Here is a 14,124-nt window from a genome sequence, read left to right as displayed (position 1 = left end):
ATCGGCAGCAGGAAGGGTCCCTGGGGGGGGTTGCACCCATGACCCCCCCTCCCGTGGGTGGCAGAGTCTCCCCCGGGAGGGACTGGGGGGGGATTCGTCCCCACAAAGGCTCCGCAGACGTCCTGGGGTGCTCCTTTTTGGGGCCCCAGGTGGCCGTGACCTCCTGGCCCCCTCTGGTCCATCCCAGTCCCTCCCAGTTTCCCCTGGACCCTCCCCAGTGCCGTCCCCTCAGCAGGTTCCTGGTGCTGGTTTCAGCCCGTAGGGGACAGGGGGACAGGAATTGTCCCTGTCCCCATCCTGTCCCCGTCCTGTCTCAGTCCCTGACCTCATCCCTGTCCCCATCCTTGCCCCTGTCCCCAACCTCATTCCTGTCTGTCCCCGTCCTGTCCCCATTCTCATCCTCTCCCTGTCCCCGTCCCACCTAATCCTTGTCCCCATCCTTGTCCCTGTCCCCAACCTCGTTCCTGTCCCTGTCCTGTCCCCATCCTCTCCCTGTCCCCATCCTGTCCCCGTCCCCATCCTCCCCGTCCCCATCCTGTCCCCGTCCCCATCCTCTCCCTGTCCCCATCCAGTCCCCGTCCCCATCCTCCCCCTGTCCCCATCCTCTCCCCGTCCCCATCCTCCCCCTGTCCCCATTCTGTCCCCGTCCCCATCCTCTCCCTGTCCCCATCCTCCCCCTGTCCCCACCCCGTCCCCACCCCATCCCCATCCCACCCCCACCCCGGCCCCAAACCGCCCCAGACACCAGCTCGCGGGCACCCTCCTGCCGCCGCCCGCGGGGACGGGGCCACCCCGCTGCCACCCGGCTCCGCGCCCCCTCGGGGACCGAGGGCCCGCGCTCCCCGTCCCCGCATCCCGTCCCCGTCCCCGCCGTCACTTGGGCTGGGGACACTGCACGCCGCGGGACACCTTGGCGGCGGCGGCGGCCTCCTTGGCCAGGCGGTCGAGGCCGCGCAGGAGCCCCATCTTGTGCCGGATGGAGTGGTCCAGGTTGACGGTGACGGGGAGCAGGGCGCGGGCGTCGCGGGCGGTGAAGGGGAAGTCGCGGGCCAGGAAGGCCTCGAAGAGCTCGGGGTCCTCGTCCAGCCCGAGGGCGTTGTGCAGGGGCTGCCGCAGGGCGCAGAGCTCGGCCAGGTGCTGCCGGAAGACGTCCCAGAGCGAGCGCTCCTCGAAGCCGGGGGGCGGCCGTGCCTGCCACGCGTCCTCCAGGCACTGCAGCACCCAGCTCAGGCGGCACGGCCACCGGTCGGCCAGCACCACCCAGGCGGCGGCGGCGCGGGGCGCGGGGCCCCGGGGGCGGCCGCCGCGGTGCAGCAGCAGCCGGAGGGTGACGGGGACGGTGTTGACGATGCGGCGCAGCTGGGCGCCGTTGGACGGGAGGTAGCGGGCCAGGAGGTCGGCGCCGTCGTGGAGGCAGCGGAAGGCCTCGTGGATGCAGCGCACGGCCTCCTCCTCCGCCACCTCGCGCCGCGGCGCCGCCGCCGCCCGGCCCTTGGCGCGCCGCCGCCGCTCCACGTTGCCGGTGATGACGCGGTACATCAGGTCCTCGCGCGTCTGCACCGCCGCCTCCAGGCACTGCAGCCGCGAGCGCGAGCCCATGCGCGGGATGGAGAAGGGCAGCGTCACCGTCCGGCTGAGGTAGAGGTAGCCGTTGTCGGCCAGGCCCTTCATGCAGCCCGTCTGCTCCAGGCAGGGCACGATGACGCTGGGGTCGACGGCCAGGACGAAGATGAAGGGGGCGTTGGCGTCGGAGAGCAGCGTGTTCATGGCGTTGAGGACGCCGGCCACCTTCTCCGGGTAGCAGAGGTCCAGGCTGGTGATCTCCAGCACCACGCGCAGCCGCCGGCGCTCGAAGATCTCCATGAAGGTCAGGAAGCCGATGAGCACCTCCACCTCGCCGCGCACCTTGCTCATGAAGCCCAGCTGGCTGGTGAACTTCTCGCTGTTGGTCAGCCGCTCGATCTTCTGCTTCTCGCTCACCAGCAGGTTCTTCAGCACCGACAGGGCGCCCAGCACCAGCCCGGAGCCCGAGAGCGAGGTGACGGTGCTGCCCACCACCTTCAGCGCCCGGTGCTCCTTCAGGCCGGGCACCAGCAGCGCCGCCAGCAGCACCCCCAGCCCCGCGCCCAGCACCACCAGCAGCCCCCAGAGCTTCAGGCAGGCGTCCCGCTTCAGCACCCACTCCTTCTGGCTGAAGCCCGAGGCGAAGCGGGGCCGGGCGCCCATCACGTGGTAGACGCTGAGGGGCAGGGCCCCGAAGTGGTGCCGGACGCTGGAGCAGAGGGTGGTGACCAGCCCGGCCCAGAGCTTGTCGCAGCCGGCGTACTGCCAGGCGCTGAAGCGGATGAAGATGAAGCCGATGTTCTTCCTCCGCAGGTGCAGCTCGGTGATGACGGGCTTGTAGAAGGCCAGGTACCAGAGGAGCAGCAGCAGCCCCCAGCCCTCGGCGCTGCGCGGCTTCGCCTGGCCCCGCTGCAGCTCCCGCTCCTCGCGCCGCGCCGCCTCCTCCCGCATGAAGCCTGGGACGGGGACGGGGTCACCGCGACACCGGGGACCCCAAAAAGGCCGGGGGAGGGGGTGGGGGGGGGAGGTTGGGGACCCACACGCACCGGTGACCTTGTCCAGCAGCGAGTAGAGGCGGTGGCTGCAGGGCGCGTAGAAGCCGACGGTGACGGGGGTGGCCGTGTGGCAGAGCGTCCGCGAGAGGCAGCGGCAGTAAACGTCGTCCTCCGTCAGCGTCCCTGGGGGACGGGGGGGGGGAAACACGAGGGGGTGGGATCGGGGTGGGGATGGGGTGGGGATAGGATGGGGATTGGGGATGGGATTGGGATGGAGATGGGGATTGGGATGGGATGGGATGGGGATGGGGATGGGATGGGATGGGGATGGGATTGGAATTGGGATGGGATGGGATGGGGATGGGATGGGGATGGGATGGGGATGGGGATGGGATGGGGATGGGATTGGAATTGGGATGGGATGGGATGGGGATGGGGATGGGGATGGGGATGGGGATGGGATGGGGATGGGATGGGATGGGATGGGGATGGGGATGGGGATGGGGATTGGGATGGGGATGGGATGGGGATGGGGATGGGATGGGGATGGGATGGGATGGGATGGGATGGGGATTGGGAGTGGATGGGATAGGGATGGGGTTGGGATGGGATGCGATGGGATTGGGATGGGATTGGGAATGGGGTGGGGATGGGGATTGGGATATGATGGGATGGGGATGGGATTGGGATGGGGATTGGGATGGGATGGCATAGGGATGGGGTTGGGATGGGATGCGATGGGAATGGGGTGGGGATGGGGATTGGGATGGGGATTGGGATATGATGGAATGGGATGAGATGGGGATGGAGATGGGATGGGATGGGACGGGATACGCAGGACATTATGGGCTGTAGAGGAGGACCCCCACCAGGTGCCCCCTACCTTCGTGCTCCGTAGCCTCCCCCTCCACGACGTCGCTGTCCCAGAGGGCGCAGGGGTGCCCCCCGCCGTGGCACCCCTCACCACGGCAGCCCTCGTCGCAGCCCAGGCAGGCCCGGCTCTCGTCGCACGAGCCCGTGGGCGAGCAGCACCCCTGGGAGCAGAGAGGGACGGGTGGCAGGGGGACACGGGGGGACAGGGACGGGTGGCAGGGGGACGGGGGGCATGGGAGCAGGGGGATAGGGGACAGGGACAAGAGGACGGGAATACGGTGGGACGTGGGGCCAGGGGGATGCATGGGCATGGGGAATATGGGGGTTGGGGACATGGGGACATGAGGACACAGGGATATGGGGACATAGGGACAGGGGGACATTGGGGGACATGGGGACAAGGGCACATGGGGACATTGGGGGCAAGGGGGGACATGGGGAGATGGGGACATGGAGGACGGGACATGAGGACACAGGGCCACAGGGACATGGGGACAGGGGACACGGGGTCATGGGGACGTGGGGACACGGGGACATGGGGACATTGGGGACACAGGGATATGGGGACAGGGGGACATTGGGGACACAGGGATATGGGGACAGGGGGACAATGCTGCCTGATGCTGGGCAGCTTTGGGGCGGTTTCGGGTGCTCAGCACAAAGCCCCCGGACCTGGGAGCCCCCGTCCTTGTCCCTGGGGTCCTCAGGGACCCCCACGTCCCCTCCTGGGCACCCCAGTGGGGACAATGGGAGGGGCTGGGGGGGGGGACTGGGAGGTGTGAGGGCAGACTGGGATGGACTGGGATGGACTGGGATAGACTGGGGTGGGGTGATGGGGACTGGCCTGCTGGGTACTTGGGGCTGTGCCATAGCTGGCGCTGGGGACACTGGGGAGCACGAGGCAGCCTGGACTGGGAGCGCTGGGGACACTGGGACAGGCTGAACTGGGGACACTGGGAATGCCTTAATTGGGGACATTGGTGGCTGTGGCCAGGCTAGACTGGGGATACTGGAACTGGGGACACTACTGACCAGCCTATACTGGGGACACCAGTGACCACAGCCCAGCCTGTACTGGGGACAGGGGTGGCCACGGGAAAGCAGACACTGGGGACATTGGGACAGCCTGTACTGGGGACACCGGGGACCACTGGCCAACACAGACACCCCATAACACCCCGTCCTCGTCCCCATCCCCATCCCATCCCTGACCCCATCCCGTCCCTGTCACCATCCTGTCCCCATCCCATCCCCTCCCCTCCCCTCCCATCCTAATTCCTAATCCCTCTCCCCATCCCAGTCCCCATCCCCATCTTGTCCCCATCCCAATCCCCAATCCCCGTCCCTGTCCCTGTCCTTGTCCCCGTCCCTGTCCCCATCCCTGTCCCTGTCCCCATCCCTGTATCCCCATCCCCATCCCAATCCCCTGTCCCTGTCCCCGTCCTCATCCCTGTCCCCATCCCCATCCTAATCCCCAATCCCTGTCCCCACCCCCATCTCCACCCTGTCCCTGTCCCTTTCCTTATCCCTGTCCCCAACCCTGTCCCTGTCCCTCTCCCTGTCCCCATCCCCACCCCAATTCCTAATCCCCACTGTCCCTGTCCCCATCCCCATCCCCGTCCCCATCCCCATCTCCACCTCTGTCCCTGTCCTTGTCACTGTCCTTGTCCCCAGCTCTATCCCTGTCCCCATCCCCATCCTAATCCCTATTCCCCAGTCCCTGTCCCAGTTCCTGTCCCCATCCCCGTCCCTGTCCCTGTCCCTGTCCTTTTCCCCATCCCAGTCCCAGTCCCAGTCCCTGTCCCTGTCCCTGTCCCCGTACTTGTCCCTGTCCCTGTCCCTATCCCCGTCCCAATTCCTAATCCTCATCCCTGTCCCTGTCCCTGTCCCCATCCCTGTCCCTGTCCCAGTCCCTGTCCCTGTCCTTGTCCCTGTCCCAGTCCCTGTCCTTTTCCCCATCCCAGTCCCAGTCCCAGTCCCTGTCCCTGTCCCTGTCCCTGTCCCTGTCCCCGTACTTGTCCCTGTCCCTGTCCCTATCCCCGTCCCAATTCCTAATCCTCATCCCTGTCCCTGTCCCGGTCCCAGTCCCTGTCCCTGTCCCTGTCCCCGTCCTTGTCCCTGTCCCCGTCCCTGTCTGTCCCTGTCCCTGTCCCTATCCCGGTCCCAATTCCTGATCCTCATCCCAGTCCCTGTCCCTGTCCCTGTCCCCGTCCCCATCCCTGTCCCTGTCTGTCCCTGTCCCTGTCCCTGTCCCTGTCCCTGTCCCTGTCCCTGTCCCCGTCCTTGTCCCTGTCCCTGTCCCTATCCCCGTCCCAATGCCTAATCCTCATCCCTGTCCCTGTCCCTGTCCCTGTCCCCATCCCTGTCCCTGTCCCAGTCCCTGTCCCTGTCCTTGTCCCTGTCCCAGTCCCTGTCCTTTTCCCCATCCCAGTCCCAGTCCCAGTCCCAGTCCCTGTCCCTGTCCCTGTCCCAGTCCCTGTCCCTGTCCTTTTCCCCATCCCAGTCCCAGTCCCAGTCCCAGTCCCAGTCCCTGTCCCTGTCCCTGTCCCAGTCCCTGTCCCTGTCCCTGTCCCTGTCCCTGTCCCAGTCCCTGTCCCTGTCCTTTTCCCTGTCCCAGTCCCAGTCCCTGTCCCTGTCCCTGTCCCAGTCCCTGTCCCTGTCCTTTCCCCCATCCCAGTCCCAGTCCCTGTCCCTGTCCCTGTCCCCATCCTTGTCCCTGTCCCTATCCCCATCCCCGTCCCAATTCCTGATCCTCATCCCTGTCCCTGTCCCTGTCCCTGTCCCCGTCCCTGTCTGTCCCTGTCCCTGTCCCGGTCCCTGTCCCTGTCCCTGTCCCGGTCCCTGTCCCTGTCCCTGTCCCTATCCCCGTCCCAATTCCTAATCCTCATCCCTGTCCCTGTCCCTGTCCCTGTCCCTGTCCCTGTCCCTATCCCCGTCCCAATTCCTAATCCTCATCCCAGTCCCTGTCCCTGTCCCTGTCCCCGTCCCCATCCCCGTCCCTGTCTGTCCCTGTCTGTCCCTGTCCCTGTCCCCGTCCCTGTCCCAGTCCTGGTCCCTGTCCCTGTCCCCGTCCCTGTCCCCGTCCCTGTCTGTCCCTGTCCCAGTCCCCGTCCCCGTCCCCGTCCCGTCCCCCCGGGCCTGGTCTCACCGCTGGCCCCTCCGGCTCCATCCCGGGCTCCCTCCGGCCACATTTGTCCCCCCACCCCGCGGCCGCCCCCGCATTTATGGGGTCCGGTCCCGGCCCCGCCCGCGGCCCCGGCGCGGTGACGGTGACGGAGGCGGCCGCGGGAGCGTGGCCGGGGCAGAAATTCTGGCTGCGCCGGTGGCCCTGAGTCAGGGCCCAGCACCACGCCTCAGGATGCGGCCCGCGCCCCACCGGGACCGGGCCGGGCCGGGGGCGGGACTGGGGTTGGGGTGGGATTGGGATTGGGGCAGGGAATGGAGGGGGGTTGGGGTGGGGATGGGATGGGATTGGGATTGGGATTGGGGATGGGGAGGGGATGGGATGGGATTGGGATTGGGATTGGGATTGGGATTGGGATTGGGGAGGGGATGGGATGGGGATGGGGATGGGGTTGGTATTGGGATGGAATGGGGATGGGGATGGGATGGGGGTTGGGATTGGGATTGGGATGGGGATGGGATTGGGATTGGGGATGGGGAGGGGATGGGATGGGGATGGGACGGGGATGGGGTTGGTGTTGGGATGGAATGGGGATGGGGATGGGATGGGGGTTGGGATTGGGATTGGGATGGGATGGGGATGGGATTGGGATTGGGGATGGGGAGGGGATGGGATGGGGATGGGACGGGGATGGGGATGGGATTGGGGTTGGGATTGGGATTGGGATGGGATTGGGATGGGGATGGGATTGGGATTGGGATTGGGATGGGATGGGATGGGGTGAGGATGGGATTGGGGATGGGGATGGGCTTGGGGTAGGGAATGGATGAGGGTGGGATGGGGGTTGGGGTGGGATTGGGATGGGGGTGGGGATGTGGATGGGATTGGGGTTGGGATTGATATTGGGATTGGGATTGGATTGGTATTGGTACTGGGATTGGGATGGGGATGGGGATAGGATTGGGATTGGGACTATATTGGGATGGGTATGGGATGGGATTGGGATTGAGATAGGCTGGGACTGGGACTGAGGATGGGATGGGATGGGATGGGATTGGGATTGGGGTGGGATTGGGGTGGGGATGGGATGGGATGGGATGGGGATGGGGATTGGGATTGGGGTGGGATGGGGATGGGATTGGGGTGGAGGTGGGGATGGGGATGTATTGGGATGGGATGGGAATGGGGTGGGATTGGGATTGGATGGGATGGGATGGGATTGGAATTGAGATTGAGATTGAGATTGGATGGGTATGGGATGGGACTGAGATTGAGATAGGATGGAACGTGATGGGATTGGGATCGGATTGGGGTGGGGATGGGATTGGGATTGGGATAGGATGGGGTGGGATTGGGGCGAGGATGGGATTGGGATTGGGATAGGATGGGATGGGATTGGGGTGGGGATGGGATTGGGATAGGATGGGGTGGGATTGGGGTGGGGATGGGATTGGGATTGGGATAGGATGGGATTGGGGCGGGGATGGGATTGGGATTGGGATGGGGACAGGGTCAGACCCTGCAGGTGCAGGGCGCAGGGGTTGAGGGGACCCTGAGCATGTTGGGGGCAGGGGGACACCGCTGACCCCCCCCCCGCACGGGGCCAGCCGCAGGGTGACGGGGACACCCCCTGCCCGCCGCACGGCAGGCGGGGACAGCGGGGACAGCGGTGCCGCGGGGGGCACGGGATGGGATTAGTGCAAAGGAACGTAATGAGAGAGTAAAGCAAAATAAAGTGACATGAGAACATGATAATGAAATGAAATGGAATGAAATAAAAAATAAATAAAATAAAATAAAGTAAAGTAAAATAAAGTAAAGTAAAGTAAAATAAAATAAAATAAAATAAAATAAAATAAAATAAAATAAAATAAAATAAAATAAAGTAAAATAAAGTAAAATAAAGTAAAATAAAATATAAAATGAAATGAAATATAAAATGAAATTAAATGAAACGAAATATAAAATAAAATAAAATAAAATAAAATAAAATAAAATAACATAAAATAATATAAAATAAAATATAAAATATAAAATGAAATTAAATGAAACAATGAAATAAATGAAAAAATGAAATAAAATAGAACAGAATAGAGTAGAATAGAATAGAATGAAATAAAATAAAATAAAATAAAATAAAATAAAATAAAATAAAATAAAATAATAAATAAAATAAAAGTAAAATAAAATATAAAATGAAATGAAATCTAAAATGAAATGAAACAAAGAAATAAATGAAATAAAATTACAATTATATAAAATAAAATAAAACAAAAAATCTAGAATGAAATGAAATGGAACAATGAAATAAATGAAATGAAATGAAATTAAAATGATATAAAATTAAATAAAATATAATATAAAATAAAATATAAGATGAAATTAAACAATGAAGTAAATGAAATAAATGAAATAAATGAAATAAATGAAATAAAATAAAATAATAAAATGAAAATACAAAAATAATAAAATAAAATAAAATAAAATAAATAAAATAAAATAAAATAAGATAAGATAAAATAAGATAAGATAAGATAAGATAAGATAAAATAAAATAAAATAAAATAAGATAAAATAAGATAAAATAAAATAAAATAAAATAAAATAAAATAAAATAAAATAAAATAAAATAAAATAAAATAAAATAAAATAAAACAAAATAAAACAAAACAAACAAAACAACAAAACAACAAAATAATAAATAACAAGACGAGGGGGGCCACGGGGACCCAGGGGTACGGGGCCGTGCGGACACCACGGGCACGGGGCCGGGGCACACGGGGACGCGCCCGGTGCCAGCTCCGCGGGCCGGGCCGGGCCGGGCCGCATCCTGCGGGGGCGGCGGGGGCGGCGGCGGCATTTCCTCACCGCGCGGCCCCGGGGACACCGGGACGGGGGGGGCGTGGGGGGGACATGGGGGGAACTGGTTTTGCCTGGGGGCACTGGGACTGGCTGGGGACACTGGGAGGAACTGGGGGCGGTGGGGGGGGTGACTGGGAGCACTGGGGGGGGTATGGGGACAGCCACCGGTCATAGCGGTGTGCCCACCCCGTGTCCCCCCCCCACCCCCCCCACGTCCCTGCTGTGTTCCTGTGACCCCATGCCCCAACCCCAGTCCCTTCCAGTTCCCCCCAGTGCCCCCGTTCCCCCCCAGCTCCCCCCAGTCCCTCCCAGTTCCCCGCCATTCCCCCCTAGTCCCCCCATTCCCTCCCCGTACCCCCCCAGTTCCCCCCATTCCCCTCAGTCCCTCCCAGTCCCCCCCAATCCCCCCAACCCCACCCCATTGCCCCCAGCCCCTCCCAGCCCCTCCCAGTCCCTCCCAGTCCCCCCAGTTCCCCCAGTTCCCCCAGTCCCCCCCAGCCCCTCCCATTCCCCCCAGCCCCTCCCAGTCCCTCCCAGTTCCCCCCAGCCCCTCCCAGTCCCATCCAGTCCCCCAGCCCCCCCCCAGTCCCTCCAAGTCCCTCCCAGTTCCCCCCAGTCCCTCCCAGTCCCCCCCCGCCCAACAGGGGGCAGACGCTCCCCTCCCCCCCGCCTCCCTCCGCGCGCATGCGCAGCCCGCCCGGCGCTGCGCGGCCGCCATGCCGGGTGAGGGCACTTCCGGGAGGCGTCAGCCGGGCACGTAACGTCACGGGCCGCGACGGGCGGGGCCGGGGTGCCCGTCACGTGACCTGCGGAGAAGCCCGGTACGGGGAGTGGGGGGGGGGGGGGGGGCTGGGAATGGGGGAAAATGGGGGGAAAATGGGAAAAATGGGGGGTGGGGGGGCCCTGGGGGGCTGGGGGGGGTCGTGGGGGGATGGGGATGGGGGAAATGGGGATGGGGGGGGGGGACATGGGGCTGGGAATGGGGGAAAATTGGGGAAAATTGGGGAAAAATGGGGGGAAATGGGGAAAATGGGGGGTGGGGGGGGCTGGGGGGTCCCCACAGGGCCCGGGGGGGTTGGGGGGGACCCTTGGGGTTGGGAACAGGGGAAATGGGGGGGGTCCATGGGGCGGGGGGTGGGCAGGGGGGTGTTTGGGGGGGGGGCCTGGGGTTGGGACTGGGGGAAATGGGGGGGGTCCTATGGGGGTTTTGGGGGTGCCGGGGGGGGGCAGGGCTGGGAATGGGGGGGTCCCGGGGGTTGGGGGGGGACCCATGGGGCTGGGGGCGTCCTGGGGGGTGTTATGGAGGTGGGGGGGGTCTCATGGGGCTGGGGGGGGCACTGGGGGTGTTATGGAGGTGGGGGGGGGTCTCATGGGGCTGGGGGGGGGCACTGGGGGTGCTCTGGGGAACCCCGTGGGGCTGTGATGGGGGGGGGGGCGCGGGGGCAAAGGGGGGGGGGGCGTGGGGGCAAATAAGGGGGACCTGGGGACAGACGGGGGGGCACGGGGGAAAATGGGGGGGCACGGGGCTCGGGGGGGACACACAGGGCTGGGACCGGGGGGGAAATGGGGGGGGCCTGGGGGTCGTTCCCCCCCCTTACCCCCCCCCCGTGCCCCCCCCCCCCAGGCCATGGCCGCCCCCCCCGCCCCCCCACGCTGGGTGCTGGGCGAGGCCTCGGAGAGCGACTCGGAGCCGGAGCCGGGGGGGGGCCCGGTTTTTGGGGGGGGGGGGCGATCCCGGCGGGGCTGAAGGTGCCGGGGGAGGCGTCGGAGAGCGAGGACGAGGCCGAGGAGCCCCCCCCGGGGCCCCCCCCCCCCAAAAATCCCCCGGCCCCAACCAGGCTCCGGGGGGGGTCGGGGGGGGGGCCCCCCCCTCGCTGCTGCAGCAGCGCCTGGGGGCGGGCGAGGGGCGGCTGCGGGGGGGGGTGGGGGGCCGCCTGGGGGCGCAGCTTCGGGGGGGCCGCGCGGCTCCTGGGGGCGCTGGGGGGGCCCCTGGGGAGGGCCCAGGCCGGGGCGGCCGCCGCCGCTCACTGCCTGCGCCTGGCGCGCCGCGACCTGGGCGCCGTCGCCGCCACCCTCGGCACCGTCACCGCCTGCCGCCTGCTGCCCCCGGGGGGGGGCAGGGGGCGCGGGGGGGGCGGCGGCGGGGAGCGGGGGGGACGTCGTGACACCGGGAGGTCGTGGCACCGGGACGATGGCACCGGGACGCGGGGACGGGGGGACGTGGTGGCACCGGGACACCGTGGCACCGGGACAATGGCACTGGGACGTCATGGCACCGGGACGTCGTGACACCGGGACAATGGCACCGGGACGTCGTGACACCGGGACGTCATGACACTGGGACAATGGCACTTGGATGTCGTGACACCAGGACGTGGGGACAGGGGGACGTCGTGGCACCGGGACATCGTGACACTGGGACAATGGCACTGGGACATCGTGACACCGGGACGTCGTGACACCGGGACATCGTGACACCGGGACGTCGTGACACTGGGACAATGGCACCGGGATGTCGTGACACCGGGATATCGTGACACCGGGACAATGGCACTTGGATGTCGTGACACCGCGACGTGGGGACAGGGGGACGTTGTGGCACCGGGAGGTCGTGGCACCGGGACGATGGCACCGGGACGTTGTGGCACCGGGACGTCGTGACACCGGGACGTCGTGACACCGGGACAATGGCACCGGGACGTCGTGACACCGGGACAATGGCACTTGGATGTCGTGACACCGGGACGTGGGGACAGGGGGACGTCGTGGCACCGGGACGTCGTGACACTGGGACAATGGCACTGGGACATCGTGACACCGGGACGTCGTGACACCGGGACAATGGCACTTGGATGTCGTGACACCAGGACGTCGTGACACCAGGACGTGGGGACAGGGGGGACATCGTGACACCGGGACAATGGCACTGGGATGTCGTGACACCAGGATATCGTGACACCGGGACAGTGGCACTGGGACACCGGGACATCGTGACACCGGGACGTCGTGACACCGGGACAGTGGCACTGGGATGTCACGGTCCCGGGATATGGTGACACTGGGATATCGGGACAATGGCACTGGGACCCTGGGACATCGTGACACCGGGACGTCGTGACACCAGGACAGTGGCATTGGGACATTGTGACACCAGGGCAGTGGCACTGGGACACCGGGACATCATGACACCGGGACGTCGTGACACCGGGGACGTCGTGACACCGGGACATCATCACCGTAGGCACCGTCACCGCCTGCCGCCCCCGGGGGGGGCCGGGGGACACGGGGACGTCGGCAGCGGGACGTGGGGACACGGGGACGTCGTGACACCGGGGAGGCGGTGGCGTTGTCACCGAGGGGGGGGGGGTGGCACCTGGCACCGTGCCCGACTGTCCCCGTGCCACCGCCGCGGTGTCACCGTCACCCTGACGCCCCCCCACCCCGTGGTGACATCACCCGGCCCCAAATCCCGCGGTTTTTGCCCCATTTTGGGGGGGGGGGTGTCTCTGTGAGGTGACGCTGAATAAAGCCCCCGGGGGGGGCGCGGGTGGCACCGCGGGGGGGTGGCCCTTTGTCCCCAAGCTGCGGCCCGCGTTGTCACCCGGGTGTCCCCGTCCCCCCCCCAAGCTGGGGACAGTGACAAGGACACAACGCTCACGCCGTGGGGGGGCCCACGCGAGTTTATTGTGACCGCCACCGCTGTCACCCCCCCCCCCCGGGGACACTGGGGGGAGGGGGGCAGGGGGGGGACAAGGGGGCTTGTGGCACCCAGGGGAGGGGGGGGTCCCGATGTCCCCAGGGGGTCCAAATGTCCCCGGGGGGGGGTCCTGGTGTCCCTGGGGGGGGTCCGGTGTACCCAGGGGGTCCCAAATGTCCCTGGGGGGGGGTCCCAATGTCCCTGGGGGGGGGTCCTGGTGTCCCCAGGGGGTCCCAAATGTCCCCAGAGGGGGTCCTGGTGTCCCTGGGGGGGGTCCCGGTGTACCCAGGGGGTCCAAATGTCCCTGGGGGGGGTCCCAATGTCCCTGGGGGGGGGTCCTGGTGTCCCCAGGGGGTCCCAAATGTCCCTGGGGGGGGGGTCCCGGTGTCCCCACGGGGTCCCAAATATCCCTGGGGGGGTCCTGGTGTCCCTGGGGGGGGGGTCCCGGTGTCCCCAGGGGGGTCCCAAATGTCCCTGGGGGGGGTCCCGGTGTCCTTGGGGGGGTCCCAAATGTCCCTGGGGGGGGTCCCGGTGTCCTTGGGGGGGGGGTCCCAGTGTCTCCAGAGGGTTCCAAATGTCCCTGGGGGGGGTCCCAATGTCCCTTGGGGGGTCCCAAATGTCCCTGGGGGGGTGGGTCCCGGTGTCCCCGGGGGGGGGGGTCCCGGTCCCCAAGGGGGGGGGGGGTCCCGGTGGGGGGGGCTCATTGCCGGGCGTGCAGCGCCCCCAGGCACTCCTGCAGCGCCTGCAGCCGGGCGTCGATGTCCCACAGCTCGGCCACGTTCTCTGCGGGGGGGGGGGGGGGGGGGGGGGTGGCAGGAGAAAAATGGGTGAAAAACCAACAAAATCGGGGCTGGGGGGGGGCCACAAACCAAGGGGGGGGGGGGGCTCACCTTTCTCGCGGCGAGCTCCGGCCCCGCTGCCCGCCAGCTGCTTGCGGCCCCGCGGTTGCCTGCAGGAGGGGGGGTGGCACTTGTCCCATGCCCCCCCCATATCCCTGTGCCCCCCCCCAT

At 64.6% G+C, this 14,124-nt stretch overlaps 2 protein-coding genes across 2 annotated transcripts; both read right to left on the bottom strand.

Moving 5' to 3' along the window:
• Positions 1–734: 734 nt before the first annotated feature.
• NKPD1 (NTPase KAP family P-loop domain containing 1) lies at positions 735–6,863 on the bottom strand. The gene is made up of 4 exons (XM_066984515.1): positions 6,580–6,863; positions 3,442–3,592; positions 2,610–2,741; positions 735–2,519 (listed from the first exon to the last, which is right to left on the bottom strand). The coding sequence occupies exons 1-4, from the start codon at positions 6,598–6,600 to the stop codon at positions 874–876; spliced, it is 1,950 nt and encodes a 649-aa protein (XP_066840616.1). The 5' UTR covers positions 6,601–6,863; the 3' UTR covers positions 735–873.
• Positions 6,864–10,214: 3,351 nt separating this feature from the next.
• LOC136787411 (uncharacterized) lies at positions 10,215–14,124 on the bottom strand. The gene is made up of 3 exons (XM_066984602.1): positions 14,005–14,124; positions 13,076–13,897; positions 10,215–10,223 (listed from the first exon to the last, which is right to left on the bottom strand). Exons 1-3 carry the CDS (start codon positions 14,122–14,124, stop codon positions 10,215–10,217), a joined length of 951 nt encoding a protein of 316 aa, XP_066840703.1.

The sequence above is a fragment of the Anser cygnoides genome, chromosome 29, assembly GCF_040182565.1.
Source record: "Anser cygnoides isolate HZ-2024a breed goose chromosome 29, Taihu_goose_T2T_genome, whole genome shotgun sequence".
Classification (NCBI taxonomy): Eukaryota; Metazoa; Chordata; class Aves; order Anseriformes; family Anatidae; genus Anser; species Anser cygnoides.
This window is presented reverse-complemented; position numbering and strand designations above follow the sequence as displayed.

Bases quoted from the DNA above. Each gene is read 5' to 3' on its own strand.
- NKPD1 (XM_066984515.1), bottom strand. From the start codon at position 6,600: ATGGAGCCGGAGGGGCCAGCG. The intron at 3,593-6,579 runs GTGAGACCAGGC...CTCTGCTCCCAG, and splicing joins TGGAGCCGGAGGGGCCAGCG to GGGTGCTGCTCGCCCACGGG. The intron at 2,520-2,609 runs GTGCGTGTGGGT...TCCCCGTCCCAG, and splicing joins GCTGCTGGACAAGGTCACCG to GCTTCATGCGGGAGGAGGCG.
- LOC136787411 (XM_066984602.1), bottom strand. From the start codon at position 14,124: ATGGGGGGGGGCACAGGGATATGGGGGGGGCATGGGACAAGTGCCACC. The intron at 13,898-14,004 runs GTGAGCCCCCCC...CCCCCCCCGCAG, and splicing joins CGGAGCTCGCCGCGAGAAAG to AGAACGTGGCCGAGCTGTGG.